The 16,240-nt window shown below is 28.2% G+C and overlaps 2 protein-coding genes across 2 annotated transcripts in view; one reads left to right on the top strand and one right to left on the bottom strand.

Annotated features, from left to right (window-relative positions):
- The window catches only part of LOC134837606 (uncharacterized), an 83,575-nt gene that overhangs the window by 7,360 nt on the left and 59,975 nt on the right, over positions 1-16,240 (top strand). The window lies entirely within an intron of this gene.
- Positions 10,769-14,972, bottom strand: LOC134827055 (sodium-independent sulfate anion transporter-like). The gene is made up of 7 exons (XM_063839588.1): positions 14,947-14,972; positions 14,596-14,719; positions 13,969-14,189; positions 13,503-13,916; positions 13,085-13,445; positions 11,632-11,934; positions 10,769-11,564 (listed from the first exon to the last, which is right to left on the bottom strand). Exons 2-7 carry the CDS (start codon positions 14,699-14,701, stop codon positions 11,086-11,088), a joined length of 1,884 nt encoding a protein of 627 aa, XP_063695658.1. The 5' UTR covers positions 14,702-14,719; positions 14,947-14,972; the 3' UTR covers positions 10,769-11,085.

Here is a 16,240-nt window from a genome sequence, read left to right on the forward strand (position 1 = left end):
CCTCGGAAATTATTCATATCTACTGTTACCTTGGTGTCTCGTTGGTTAGACCAGGAGGTAGAAATCATAAAATTTATATAATCTAATCAAAAGCATTCCATTCTTCGTCTTTGGTTTCAGCCATCAAAAGACAATGAGAGTGACGCAAAAGTTGTGTGATACTTTTGAAAGATTAATAACTTTTCGGGTAGCTTTTCGAAGACTGTGGCTTCCAGTTCATTCGACTTCCCTTTGCTTCCGTTGTGGCAGCGGCGCGATACTCACTAATTTATCACGCGTCAAATTATTCATAAGACTTTTGTGCTAAAAACTTTCTAGATAAATTTATTACATTTATTTTGTTGTGGTAGCGGAGCGTCGGAATTACGTTTTGTGCCTTATTATTGAGACATAATACGTATTCAGGGCGATACAATCTTACCGTTTGCCTCGTGTGATGGCAACAGTTGTGTCGGAATAACATAACAGCGCAACAATGGATGATCTATTATTTCATTATTATAAATGTTTTGCTATTAAATGTGTGAGGGTAACGGGAGTCCTTTTGTGCAAAATATTAAATTCAAAAGCCACATGTTAATGTTTATTGTTTCTGGGACCGACACACAAAAGTCGTTGTTGTTGTTGTTCCGCACTCACTTGCGCTATTGAATGATTTATTAGGTGGTTTTCATTTGTGAGTAAATAAGTTATGATTTTAGTTTTTGTTGCCATTTGTGGGAATTAATTTGCGCGTGGCAAGAATTTCTCTATTTCTGTTGTTAAAGCTTTCCTTTGTTTGAAATTGAGGAAAAAAATTTTTTTTTTCAATAAAATTATTTTTTATATTTTGAATTTCTATTTTTGTCTGAATTTTTATATTTAATTTTTTTTTTAATTTTAATTTAATTTTTTTATAGTTTTGATATGAATATTTTATTTAAATTTATTCTTTTAATTTTTTAAAAAATTTTATTTTACTCAATTTGTTTACTATATTTTGTTTAAAAACTTTTAAAATTTTTCAAATATTTTTTTTTAAATTTTTTGACACATCACCCAATTCCAGCATTTCATCGATAATAAATGGCATGAGATTTTTTGATAGTCTTGTGTTATTTAAGCCTAAAGTAGTTCAAAAAACCTTAATTTAAAATTCTAGAACTAACTCCAGTGTTTTTCAGTGCATTTGGGTATATTCAAGTACCTCTTTGACGTACCCAATCTTACTAAAAATGCATAGAAACATTGGAGTTTGTTCTAGAATTTTAAATTTAGGTTTTTGACTTCTTTAGGCTTAACTAACACAAAACCATCAAAAAATCTCATGCCATTTATTTTTCGATGAAATGCTGAAATCGGGTGATTTGTTATAAAAATTTTATAATATTAAAAAGTTTGTAATTCAAAAAAAAAAATACAAATTTATAAAAAGAAGTTTCATGTAAAACGTATTAAAATACTTACAAAAACACATTTCAATTTCCCCCACTCCAAAACTTCCATCCAGTCACTTCCTGAGCAAAAACTTTAAAATGTTCATCCTCCTTCATCATCCCGAGAATATTTACTGAAACAGAAACAAATGGTCAATATTTCTCTTTATCTTTATGTATGGTTGAGGTAAAACAAACGAGAAAACTAAAATAAGCTACGATTGGTTTACGATTGAACTCATTCCATTATATTTTGCTCGTTAGTTTCGTTGTGAGTATTTTCTCGACTGCGGTAATAGTTTTGAATATAAATTTCCCTAAAATAGAATTTTACATCGATAAATTTTAAAAGAGGTCATTCAGCTTAAAGAATTATCCTTCCTCTTATGCTTGAAGTATTTTAAGGGTTTTATTTTGATTTCATTTATACTTTAATTCCTCTCTCTCGACCGACGGACCAAACTTTTAGACACAACAAAAACCACAAAATAAAGAATTTAAGAAACTATTCTAGACACCTTTTAAATTAAATTAATGGAACCTTTTTTGGTCCATCAACCTATGGGCGAAAAATGGATCAGATTGACTTCTAAAGGGATCAAATTGATTCATTAGTAAGAAATTAAATCCATTTTTTTTCATCAAATAATTTTTTTTGTTGATTTTTTTTTTGAAGCTTTATAAAAGAAAATCAACAAAAAAATTAAATTGAAAGTTTTCAATTTAATGTTTGTTTAGTTTTTTTTTTTCAAAACTTTGTCAAAGCAATTTTTGTCAAATTTTACTCCAAATGCATAAAAATTTGTCAGAGGGCTCTAATTTATCATTTTTAATCATTTTATAACTCAAAACTGCCAAAAAATTGAAACTGAAAAAAAATTTTTTGACTTTTTGACATAGTTTTGTCAAAGCCATTTGAAAACTAAATCAAGGCAAAATTTTTAATCTTTTATAACTAAAAACTCAAAAACTTGATGTTTTTCTTTGAAAGTTTTGTTTTGAACTGTGTCAAAGCAAAGCCATTTTTGTCAAATCTTGCTCCAAATGGATAAAAATTTGTCAGAGAGCTCTAATTTATCATTTTTAATCATTTTTTAACTCAAAACTGCCAAAAAATTGAAACTGAAAAAAAAATTTTTCTTTGACATAGTTTTGTTTTGACTCCTTAATCAAATTACCCCTTTAAGAGGTTATTTTAACTCCTTTTGGAATATTTTTGGTCTATGGCAAAATGACAAATTCCAAAAGGAGTCAAATTAACCTCTCAAGAGATCAAATAAATTCTTAAGGTGTTAAATTAATCCCTTAAAGTGTTAGAAAATTTACTTAAGGGGTTAAATTAACTCCCTAGGGTTTATCTGACCCATTTTACTTACTCTTGTAGGTTTCATTTGACTCGTTTTTCGACCATAAGGCATCGCTTTTGACGTACGTCACCATTTTGAGTTAACTCAATTATATTTTGGCAAGAAAGAAAAAAAAATAAATTTCGTCCCAACTAATCATCGGTCATCATCAGTGTCCCACCGCAAAATGTTAGCACATCGTAAAAAGCTGTATCTCCACAAAAACATCTTAGACACGTTTTCTCTCTCTTTTGTACTTAATGTTTGATGACAGCACTAAAATTAGTCATTTGCAAGTGTAAATTATCGTTGTAAGTAATGTTCTCGCATTTCATTTTTCGTGTTGTTTTGTCGAGAGTGTGACTTACCATTACAGCGAATAACACCCCGAAATACTTTTTGTTCGCCACTCAAGCAGCAGTCAGGCACTTTTTGTTTCGTTACACGGTCCCAACGCACTTGTTTGTCACTCCGCATCCACATACATCTCGAGTGTTTTTTCTCGTTTTTTTGCTATTTTTATGAAGTTAACGTGGGTTCGTCGAGAACGAACAAATTCAAATTCAATTCTCACCTCAGGTGATTACATCGGTTTCCCAAAAAAAACAGAAAAAAATTCTTTGTAACGTAATAAAGTAAGAGAAAAAATTGAATCCTAAATTAGGTTGGAAATTCAATTTAATAGGATGAAGGGTAGTAACTCCTAATTTTCGACATAAACTTATGTGAACGTCGTATTTTAGTTTTCTTTATCCCTATCTGGCTGGCATGTGCTTCTCTCTTAACTAAGCCCAAATTTATTTCTCCCATTTGACTTGATTTTCCGTATATTTGTTTTTCGTGTGTGAACAAACACGAGAACCGAAACAACACGAGAAGAGAGGGAGGGAGGTAATGATGCGACACGCATTTTTGCGGATACATTCATTAAAGTTGGATGTCGTTTTTGTGGTGTGTGAAGTTTTTCCCTTGGCGAGACGACGAAAGACGCGTTGTCGTGACACAAAATACATTAATTACATACTACTTGGCAACGAAAGTGAAATTTAGGTCATTAAACGTTTTTACCGCATTTGGTAAGAAATAATATCGCATTTTTTTTAAGAATCGAAAAAAACCATTTTTGGCTCAAAATTTTTTACTCAAATGCTTTTGAAACTTAATATAGGACTACACACATTACCCTATATCAGCTTTTCATCGAAAAATAAATTCAACGAGGTTTTTTGATGGTTTTGTATTAGTTAGGCCTAAACTAGTCCGAAAAACCTAAATTCAAGATTCTGGAACGAATTAAGCGGACTTTAGATATTTTTAGTGCATTTGGGTATTTTCAAGTACCTCTTTGACATACCCGATCTCACTAAAAATACATAGAAACACTAAGGTTCGTTCTAGAGTTTTAAATTTAAGTTTTTCGGACTAGGTTAGGCCTAACTAATACAAAACCATCCAAAAATCTCATGCCGTTTATTTTTCGATGAAATGCTGATATCAGGTGATGTGTTGAATTAAAAAACTAAAACATCTTTTCAATTTATAGGTAACTAAAAAAAAATAAAATTTGTTGAAAATTTCAAATTGTATACTGGGATGTGACCTGAGTAAATCTTTTCAAATTTTTGATCCCAGTCATATCCCAGTGCATATTTTTTTTCATTTTTTGCCCAGTTTGTATTTCAAATTCTGATCCCAGTGCAAATTTGAAAATTTCTAAACTTAAAATTTCGAGTTAAAAATAAGTTAGGATTGCATAAGACAAAATTAGAAGTTTAAAATTAAAGTTTTATCTTCGTTAATTATTCTTTTAACTTCAATTTTCTCTATTTTTCTTTTTTTGAAGAGAACTGCTTCAAACAGGCCTCAATGCCAAGTTTATCGGTATTTTTGTTCGGTTTCACTTCGACGGTTGACCATTGACTTAACTTTCTTCGCCTACAAATATTTTCTGTTTATTCGCATTAACCATCCGGCTAGCCAGTGAGAGAGCCAGCCAGTTTGCTGCAGAAAATTCATTCAACCCACACAACACAAACTAGTTAAATATTTGTTTCTGATGTGGTAAAAAAGTTGTACCTACTCTGCTGTTTACTGAACTTCTGCATCTGATATTCGTCCCATGTCGGCGGCAAAAAAGTTGGAAAATCTTTTTACTAACGTGTTTTCATTCCCGTGTAATAATCTCCCGAACATGATGCCAGGTAACAAAACACATTTTAAGATGCATAAAAAGTTTATCCTTGAAGTAGTTTGCGTTCTATTCCCACTTGGAGAATAATCTTAAATGACAATAAAAAATTGCAGCTTTTGTAATTTTAGAGGAGAGACAAAGAAAATTCCAATTTCTACCTAATTCATTAATATTTTGATTGACATCCTTCACAAGAGAGGCATGATTTTTGGCAATAAGACACTTTTAACAAGGCAATTGTAATTTTAATTAATATTAAATGTAACTCAAATTGGAATATCAAAATATCATGTGTCGTTCGCCAGTCATTTGCAGATCCCATAATTTGTAATTGATGACTGTTTAATTGAATTTTGGCCAAAATTTTATGTTTTATTTTTGTAATGAATCAGAAATGACGCAAAACAACGTCATTGGTAAAACATTTTATTATCATTATTTTTTTATTTTTTCATTATTATTTTGAAATATTATATTTAAAATTTTGAATAAAATACTGAAATTTATTTTCTTTTATTTATTTATTTTTTTTGACAGAAATATTTATTAGGTAAAAATTTAATTTACCTAAAAAATATTTCAGTTAAAAAAAAAAGTTAAAAAAAATAAAAGAAAATAAAAATTTCAGAAAAACTTTTAAATTTGAATAAAAGAAATTAATTAATTTAATTCTAATTTTATTTTATTTAATTAATTTTATTAATTTTATTATTTAATAATTAATATAATTTGGTTAATGAATTTAATTTAATTTATAATTTATTAATTTATTTAAATTAATTACAAGATTAATTTATTAAATTTAAAAAAAATTATGTTAAAAATTTATTAAAATTAAATTTAAAACAATTTTTTGTTAATTCAGAGACTTGAAAAATAATTCAGGAATTTTCAAAAAATACTTTTTTTAAAAAAATTGCGTCACAAAATCTCTATTTTTTCTTTGTAAAAAAATTACCATATGAAACACTTTTTTTTCATAGAAGAGAAAACCTTCCGAGTCCATTACTGAAATTTTTTACATTCCTCACTTTATTAGCATAGTAAGTGCTTTTGGCATATTTTCACAACGTACGCAACGAAAACACAAGTAAATTTTTACGAGTGTGTGGCAACTTTTATGGTGAGAAAAATATAAAGTATGAACTGCCAGAGTAAAATGATGGACTATAAAAGACGAACTACTCACCTTTTTCCAGATAATCAATAATTTTGCGTGAATGAAATTTTCACCTCACTTTCAAAAGGAAATTTTTGTTCGTGATTGATGTCACCCGAATCCCTTTCAGATGACACAAAAGTGTAAATAAAGAAGACAAGAAAAAAAGGTTTTGCCATAATTACCGACGCCGTATTAACTTTATTGGCTTTTAAATTTCTTTATTGCTCCGTACACGCATATTTTGGCAATTTGACATGATATATGAGACAAAAGTGTTTCGTTCATGTTTCAACACCTTTTTATGCTCGATGGATTGAAAAGGTATGAGATTGAGTTTTTTTTAATAGAGGTCCTTAAAAATTTCATGGGATCGAGTTTTTAGTTTTCGAAACAGATTTTATTAACTCACTTTTTTTCAGCGAATCCTGAAGCTGTGATATCATGAAGGTTTCTGAGTTGATAAAATCTGAGAATGCAATGAAGGTTTACAAAATCACAAACGAAATGATGAAAACTAATTTGACAATATCGTTAATACAAGAGCATCATTACCATTTCAGGGGCTTGCAAATCCCCCTTTCATTCACCAACTATTTGCCCTTTAACGTATTTCATTAAGGTATTGGATTCTACAATCAACTTTTCTTTGACTTGAGACGAACCAGGGTCGAAGAACTTTACTATTACTTTTTATGAAAGCATTGACATTTTACTTTTGTTTAAGAAAAAGTCAAAAGACAAGCAAAAGCCAATTTCTACAAATAATTGATATTGAAATAATTTTACTGAAGAAATTCATTTTCATCAAGCTGTCACTTAAGGTTTTTAAAGGATCGAAAACAGTTTCAGTCAAAATGTCATGCCACGAAAAATGCGCCTTTATTACAATCTTTTTTGAGGCTGCAACATCTTTGATGGTACTCCTGATGTGTTCAAGAAGCAATGGATCGACAGTATTTTGGCGCACGGATACGGAGGCTTCGTGACATACACTTGAAATTACTATTTTACCTTCTATGTCTATCTTGTCTGATATTTATGTTCTTCAATCTCTTGAATTTTCTCTTGTATTGATATTAGTGTTTTTAATCATATGTGAGTACATGTATTGGGCTCTGCCTGTTTGTGTTACTATTTGTTGGCTCTTCCAGGCATAAAATAAAAATAAAAAAGCTTTTGCTCAAGTAAAAGTCCAAATGAAAACTTTATTTTCCCTTCCAAAAATCACAATTTCTCGAATTTTGAAAAATTTTTTATGAAGAAATTGCAATTTTTGGAAAAATTAAGCTTTTAATTTTGACTTTTACTTAAGCAAAAACTTTTAGTTTTTTTTTTTTTTGACTGAAAGTATTTTCGACCCTGGTTTTATTCCTAAAAGGAATAAACTCAAAACCTCTTCTATCCGCCGAGTATGAAGGCAACAATTTGTGTGTTAATATTAAGTGTCAGTGATATATTTTTGTTATTTATTTATGAGACAACACTCATCAGAGACAAGCGTCGCTGGGAGAGATGAACTTCGATACATTTTTATCGAATAAGCACTTTCATTGACGCAATTCGATTCGTGACAACACGAAGAAGCAAAAATGAGGAAATTGAAAATAAATTTAATTTTATGAGGCATTTCTAATGAGGAGACAAGTTGTTGTTGTTTTCCACATATTTTTTTTTGCTACCTTTGCAAAGTCACCTTATTTATTCGCTTCATCGCCCCAAAACACAGGTTCGCATGTATTTTTAGCACACATTTCTCGGGAAAATAATTGGCAGGCAAATCAATGAATGAACGGAATGCGTAAAAGAAAGAAAGCAAAAAAAGGAACGAACGATGACAATTGCCTTGTGATTGTGCCATTAATGTTAACTTCTTCCGATAAATATGTGTTTGATTTTGTGTTCGTAGTCGTATTTATTTATCGTCGAAGAAATTCCGTTCTTCGTTATTTACTCGATCGTGTAATGACAAGGCAATGTGAGATGAATGTCGATAAATATTGATTTATAAATGAGGGAGGGCGGCAGCGGGAGGAGATTGCGGAAACAAGAGCATCGAAAATGCTCACGATAAATATTTGTAGGGAAGTTTACTTTTCTAGGGATGTGCTTTTGATTCGTCTAAAATTAATAAATGGATATCCGCTTTAGAGGGAAATTATTTTTTTTTAAATTTATTTTTTTTTTATTTATTTAAATGATTTAAATTAAATAAAAATAATTAATTAATCAAAATTAATTAAAGTTTTAATTTTTTTAAAATAATTTCTGTTTTTTATTAATTTAAATTATTTAAATTAAATTAAATTAATTAATTAATAAAAATTAATTTAATTAAATTAAAAATAAATTTAATTAATTAATTAATTAATTTATTTTTTTTTTAATTTTTTATCAATTTAATTATTTTTTTTATTAAGAAAAAAAATAAATAAAATAAAATAATTCTCAAATTAAATATTTTTTTTTCTCCTTGAACCTAAACAACAAGTTTTCTAAAATTTATTTTTTTCTAACAATTTTTTTTCTATTATTTCTCCCCCACACGAAAATAAAATCTCCTTCGATCAGAAAATTAAATTACGAAAAGACAAAAACTTGATGCCCTCATAAAACTTTTCTCGAATTTCCCTCCATCGTCTCGAAATCAATAAAATTATAATAAATATCTCATTACATTCTTACCTGTATTATTTTCCGTTCACTTGAAATTTCAAGTACGTCCATCACTTTTTCGATCAATCTCTCGTCCCCCGTTCTCCTGTTCAATAAAGCATCAGTTTCCACGCACTCAATAAATTTCAACGACCAAATTAAATTTAATATTTTTTTGTTATTCCGCGTCTAGAAGCATCATGGTCACCAACATGCGTCAAGAGCTCTTCTCGTGAAACTCATCGAAAATTTATATTGTAGAACAATTTCTGGTGAAAATGTCGAGAGACAGAGCATTCGGTCAAGTGTCAATCAATCGCATTTTGACAAAATTCTCTCGAAAAAAAAATCCTTTTTTTTCTCTGAATGTTTACTTTTAATGAAACACCCCCCGAAAATGATGTGAAAGAAGATCCTTTTTGACGTTTTTTCTTCTTCTTTTCTTTTTTTGTCATCTTAACCTTTACGACATGAAACCTTTTTTTATGTAGATAAATTTATTTTGGTAATTTGAATGTAAATAATTTTATAGGAAGGAATGACAAAAATTCCGATATTTTTGTATGCAAATAATGAGCGTACGAAAGGGTGTCCATTGTTTTAAATAAAAGGATTTTTTTTGCAGGTATTTTGAGCATTTTCGGTTCATTCTAGCTCTTTTCTCGTTAGATTAGCTTCAGGAATGTCAATAAAATTCTTATTATGATTCATGTTTCGTTCATGATGACTCGTGTTGCGACGGAAATTTCGCGAAAAATAATTTTATTTTGGTTCGTTTTCCCTTTTGTCAGCCGGCAATGTGAAATAATGGTACGGTGTCACATTCAGATATATATATATTATTATTTTTGATACATAATTTATGGTTTGCGTGAAAATTACAAAAAACGACGTGTTTTTTTACAAGATTTTTTTTTTCGTTGAATCAGTTGACAAAAAATGATTTTTACAAAAGTTGTTATGAAAGAAAAATTTGAGCGTATTTCTGTTATGAAAAAAAATATTTTAATTCAAAGGTTTTTAATTTATTTTTTAAAATTAAATCATTAATAAATTTAGAATTAAAGTATTTTTTTCACCAATTTTTTTCAAAAATTTTAATTAAAAGTTTATTATTAATAATTAAATTGAAATTCATTGAAAAAAAAATTAATTAAAATTTAAAAGCTAAAAAAAAATAATTTGACATATTTTTAACGATAAAAATTTATTTTTTTTTATAATTTTTTTTTAAATGTTAATTTTAATAGATTTTACTTAAAAATTAATGTTAAAATTTAAAAAAAATTAAATTAAATCGAAGAATAATTATTTCATTTAAAAAGTTAAAAATTTAAAAAAAAATTATTTTCATACGTTTTTTTTAATTTTAATTTCTACGACAAAATGACAGATTTAAAAATTTACTGAAGCAAAGATGTGAAAAATTAAGAGTTAAATATCAATTTAAAAAAAAATAATGATAGATCTATTTTTGAAAGTTTCTTAAAAATTTTTTTGACTTTTATTTGAATTTAAATTTAGAAATTGTTGAAAAATTTTGCGGTGTTTTCAAAATTCTCATCCTCCAATATTTGTTTTATTTAGGTATTTTATTTAATTCAATATTTTTTTAATAATTTAAATTTGAAAAAAATAAAATATTTTTTTCAGAAAAATTAAAATGATGAAAAATCAGAAACTTTTCATTTGATTAAAAAATAATAAATAAAAAACAAATCACTTGTAAAATTGTGTAATAATTTTAAAAAAAAATATGTTAAAAATTAAAATTAAAAAAAAAAATTAATTAAAATTTTTGAAAAATTTAATAAAATTTTGAATTCAATTATTATTTTTTTTTTCAATTTCATTTAACTTTTAACATATTTTTTTTAATTTTTACACAATTTTAAAATTAAAAATTACGATGCCAAAAAACAAAAAAAAAAATAAATCTTTTCCACAGACAGACAAATTTCTTTAAATTTTTTTTTCAAAAACTTTAAAGAAATCTTTCTGCCATTCTCAAGTCACCTCGACATTGACAAGAAACAGGAAAAAGTTGTCGCCTTCTTCCTGTCATCATCATCGCTCGTTGCTTGCTTGTTGTGTTGTGTTTATTAATGAAAAAAAAGTGTCTGGCAATGACGCATTTCTAAATGATTTCGTACCGAGTGTGAGCGTGAAAGACGTAGATGACTGATGATGTTGATTGATGGACAGTTATTGTACAAGAAAAATCTTGCTTTTTCTCCTATTTGCGCTTTTCCTCTCCTATTAAAATTTCGCATGTCAATCAAAATTAATAATAAGCGACTTTATTTCTGTAGTTTGGGGCTATTTTATTGTTATCAACGTGGGAATCCTTTCGATTTCGTGCTCGAGACATTCAAAGTTGTAAAAGGACTGAACATCGAGCGATTGGGCGATGCTCGGTTTTAAATTCAAAAAATACAAAATTTGGTTCCGATCCTTAAAATCCCGCAAAAGGAGATTAATTGCCTTGGCGGAAGTGTAATCCGTGCCATAAACATGCGTGAAATCGAGCACAATTGGCGAATTCAAAAAGAAACTTTTTTTGTTAATAATTGTGCGAACGTAATCAGCCGAGGGGAAAATCACCGAACGATCGGGAATGATGAGGAAATATTTTTTGGCGCCGATCGTGGTGACGCGTTCCTCCATGTAGAGCTTTGGGCGTGCCGCATGGTACAAGATGAACGAGATATTGACAACAATTCCGCCGAGAATTCCGAAATCGATGCGCAAAAGGAGACACATGACGAAGGTGACGAGCATGGGAAATAAATCTTTTCCTAGAAGAAGCGGAGAAGCGTGAATAACAAACTTTTTTTTTGCTTTGCTTTGTGGGTAAAAACTTACTTTTCGTGTTGTAAACAGGCATGACGACGGAATAGTCAATCATGAAGATGACCGCAGAAATGATGATGGCTGCCAGCGCGGCCTTGGGAATGTAGAAAAAGTATGGCGTGAGGAAAAGTAGCGAGAGAATCACCAAAATGGCAGAATAAAAGTTGGCAAATTGCGTTCGGACGCCGGATGTGTGAAGTACGGAAGCGCGTGACAAGCCGCCATTTCCGCGATAACCACCGACGAAGGAGTTGGAGATGTTCGCTAAGCCGATGGCGATTAGTTCTTGTGTGGAGTCGACTGGTTGTCCTTTGGCTGTGGAAGAAGTTTATAAATAATGATTTTTATAAATTTTTTTAAAATTTTATAAAAAAATTTTCTAAATTAAAAAAAAAAATCTAAAAAAATTAAAAATAACTTCTGGTTTTAAACTTTCTACGATTTTTTGAAAAATATTTGTGGCATTTTTAAAGTTTTTGAATTTTTTTAAAAGATTTTTAGTATGTGTAGGCGTGGGCTATGTCGTCGTGTCAGTGCTTTTTTATTTGGGGCCCTAAGGAAAGTTTTTTAAAATTTAAACAAAAGAAAAAAGCATTTTGTATTTCAATTACTTTTCACTTACATTTGAAAGTTTTCTTTTTTTTTAATTTTTGATTTAAATTAAAAAAAAAATAAATATCTTTAAAATTTGTTCAATTTTTAATTTAAAAAATAATTATACTTTCAACGTTTTTGAAATAATTAGTTTTTTTTATTATTTTACAAAAAAATTAATCATTCCGAAATTTCAAAAAAATATTTTTTTAAAGAAAATATTTAAAAAAAATAAATTTTTTAAAAAATAATGATTTTTATATTTTTTTTTTATTTTTACTATTTTTTTTTTAAATAATTGTGGCTTTCGTTAAATTTTATTTTTTTGTCAAATGTTTTAAGAATTTATGAAAATTAAAAATTTTAAACTATTAAATTAAATTTAAATTCCTAATTTTCCTAAGTTAAAATTTTTTAAAAAATGTAAATTAAATTAAAAAAAAAATTAACAAAAAAAAAAATTAATTTAAAAAAATATTTTTTTTAGCATTTAAAAATTCATAAATTTTTAAAATAAAATAAATTAATTTTTAGATTTTTTTTATGTCTTGAATTGTTCTGTTAAATTAATGTATTAAAAAAATTAAAAATTTTCAGAAAATATTTGTAAAAAAATTAATTTAAAAAAATAATTGTTTTAGGAAATAATTTTTACATTATTTTATTTTGCAATCGATGAACTTTTTTTGAAATTTTATTTTCTTTAAAAGATAAAAAAGTAAAATTTTTCACAATTTAAATATTTTAAAATTTTGTTTGAAATTTTTCAAAAATTAAATTAACTTTTAATTAATTTAGATAATTTTTTGAGATTTTTAAATAAATTAATTAACCAAAATTACAAGAAAAATAAATAAAATAAAATACTCACAAAAAACGCGACAAACAGAAATATTTTCCAGAGCACCAATGAGGGGCACAAGCACTAATCCAGCTCCCAAGTACGAAATAATGTCCCAAAACGACTCGTACTCTTGAATCACTTCTCCCGTGGTTTCATTCCTGATTTCTGGTATCGAAAACGGCGGCGGCTTAAATGCTGGAAGTCCTTTCGGGATGTCTCCATTAATTTTGAACCAAAATTTGTCCCGATTGTACAAAAAAGCCGACAAACTGAGTGTCACAATGACAATCAAAGCATTTCTTCCGACATTGAGGAACCAAAAAATTTTATTCACGAGATTCTGAAAAGTGCTCGGATTTTTTCCTCCAACTTTTATCTTGCCTAAAGACTGAAATTCGCATAAAAAAAATAATTTTTCATGAAATTTCTTTAAAAAAAAACTTACTCTCAATAGCAGCAAAATCACGATACAGGAACACCCGAGCACCGTATCTCCCACTCGGATTTTATGAATATTCTCCATAGTCGACCTTAAAATCGCCAAAAACGTATTTCCCTTCCCGGGAATGCCAAAAATGTGTCTTATTTGTGTGGCAAGAACTGTGATTCCCATGGCATTCATGAAGCCAATTGTCACGGGAGTCGATACAAAATCCACTAAAAATCCCAAACCGAAGATGCCGGAAAGGAATTCGATGCAACCCGAGAGAAAGGCGAGCAAGACTGAACGTTGCCAACTTCCGCCAGCTGCTTGAAGGATCATTATGGAGCCGGGAGAAGTTGCGCCAAAGGGGATGTCTTTGCAAGAACCGAAAATTACGTAAACCAGGGGACCGAGAAAGGATGAATATAAGCCGAACTAAAAAAAATTGAGTTAATTTTTGATTTTAATTGATTTTTAAGAGACTTACTTGCGGATCTAGTCCTGCAATGCCGGCAAAAGCCATCGATTGTGGTATAATCATCATTCCGACGGTCAGTCCAGCGATAAAATCTCCAATGGCATCTTCTTTTGAATATTTGCTGAGCCATGTTAACATGGGAATTCTCTTGAAAAGTGTCTTTTTTTGGAAAATTCTTTCTTTAACACCTTTTATGCCCGGTGAATAATTTTTATTTGAACGTCCAATCGCTAAAATTTAATTTTTTAATTATTTTAATTAATTTTATTTAATTTAATTAATTTTAATTTTATTTAAATTAATTAATTAATTAATTTAAAAAAAAATTAAATTAATTAAATTAATTAATTAATTAAAAAATTTAATTTAATTTTAAAAATAAAATAAGATTAAATTAATTAAATAATTAAAATTTAATTTAAATTAAATTATATTTTTTTTTATTTTTTAAATTTCTTTTTTTAAAAATTTTTTTTTTTTTTTTTTTTTTTAATATTTAATTTAATTTAATATTTTATTAATTAAAAATTTGATTAATTTAGCAAAAAATAATTTAATTCAATTAAATAATTAATTTAATTTATTTCATCAAATATTTTAATTTTATTATTAATCACTAAAAATCAAATTTTTTACCTTTAATCTCAAAACTGTCCTCAAAATCGTCATTTTCATCCAATAAATGTGGCTCATAACCAGCTTTTGTTCTCGGAATCCCACAAATCTGGTAGGAATCGTTCATCTTTATACTGGTGACCTACTTTAAAATAATTCAAAATAATAAAACAACACGAAAAAGGCGACATGTGAAACGAGACTGTAGACATGTCGCTGTCAAAAACCACAGCGAAGCTAATTTTAATTATTTACAATCTAATCTAATCAAGACGATTAAGAGATTTTTTCAGGAAATCTTTTTCTACTGCGATAATGTATGAGATAAAAATTTAAATTCTCTTGAAATTTTACAAAAAAAAACTCACTTACAAATTTTTGTGTATGAACTGCGCTTGAGATGATGAAAACACGTCTCTTTGGTAAACAAACATCCATAAAAATTGAATTAGGTAAACAACTGTTGATAAATATTTTTACTCTCTCTCCTACGCTTTTGCTTCTTATACGTTTACAAGCTGAAGATACGAGAAATTAAGACACGATGAATGAAATTTCATTGAGATAAGATAATTAATTAAAAACATGTAAACAGAAAATTTTACATTTATTTCTTTATATAAGCGCATTTTTAAATTAAAGATTTTCAGAAAAGTTAAAAAAAATATAATAAATTAAAAAAATGTGCACTGGGATGAAAGCTCCGAATGTGCATTGGGACTAATTTCGCAAAGACAGCAGTAAATTGTGCATTGGGTTAAAAGCGTTTTCATATTTGCCCCAGTTCACATTCAGTGCTTTTAATAAATTTCTTTTTGAATGTCATTTAGGAAATTTCAAAAAAATATGCACTGGGATAAAATTAATGAAAATAAAATTATAACAAATTTTGATTTAAAACTCCCATTTTTTTTAAATTAGGTTTCTTATAATTTGTAAATTTGAATTTTTTAGAATTTACACTGGGTTTAAATGTTTCTTGAGACAAAAACTTATTTTCTTTGCCCAACTTGAAATATTTTATTGGGGCATAAAATTAGAAACTAGGGTACAAATTAAAAAATATGCACTGGGGTGAATTTTTTTTTAAATGCACACTTTTCTAAAAAGTAGAATGTGCATTGGGCTTAAAATTTGAAATCGATTCACAAAAAAAAATAATTTTTTTTGCAGCATACATTCAAATTTTACCCCAGTGCCAATTTTGAAATTTTCAAAAAACCCTCAGACGTACATGAATTACTTTGTAATACCACATTTTTTCCTCGAAATGCGGCAGAAAATTTCCACAAACACATTCAAGTGTTGATGAGAAGCCGGAATTTATTTTCTCGATTGAAATTTAATTTTCATCTCGTCAGGAAGTCTTAGGATCAAAGTAAATTCTCGTCAGATGTCACAAAGAGCGTCTTATGTGAAATTTTAAACTCTCTATGACATCAAGCACAAAGCAAGAAATGACACAAACATTCAAATTCCTCATGCTGGTGGTGGCAATCCTTTGAAATTGATACAAACTAATGTCCTGTTTCAATATTTTGACTTTATCTTTCATCTCTTGACTCTTTGTATCGCTTAACTTGTGTGTTTTGTGCTAAATACAGGAGCAAAGAGCAGCAATCTGTCATTGTGAGTAAATGTATGGCCGACTAAACTGTGTGACATT

Source organism: Culicoides brevitarsis, chromosome 1 (assembly GCF_036172545.1).
Source record: "Culicoides brevitarsis isolate CSIRO-B50_1 chromosome 1, AGI_CSIRO_Cbre_v1, whole genome shotgun sequence".
NCBI lineage: Eukaryota > Metazoa > Arthropoda > Insecta > Diptera > Ceratopogonidae > Culicoides > Culicoides brevitarsis.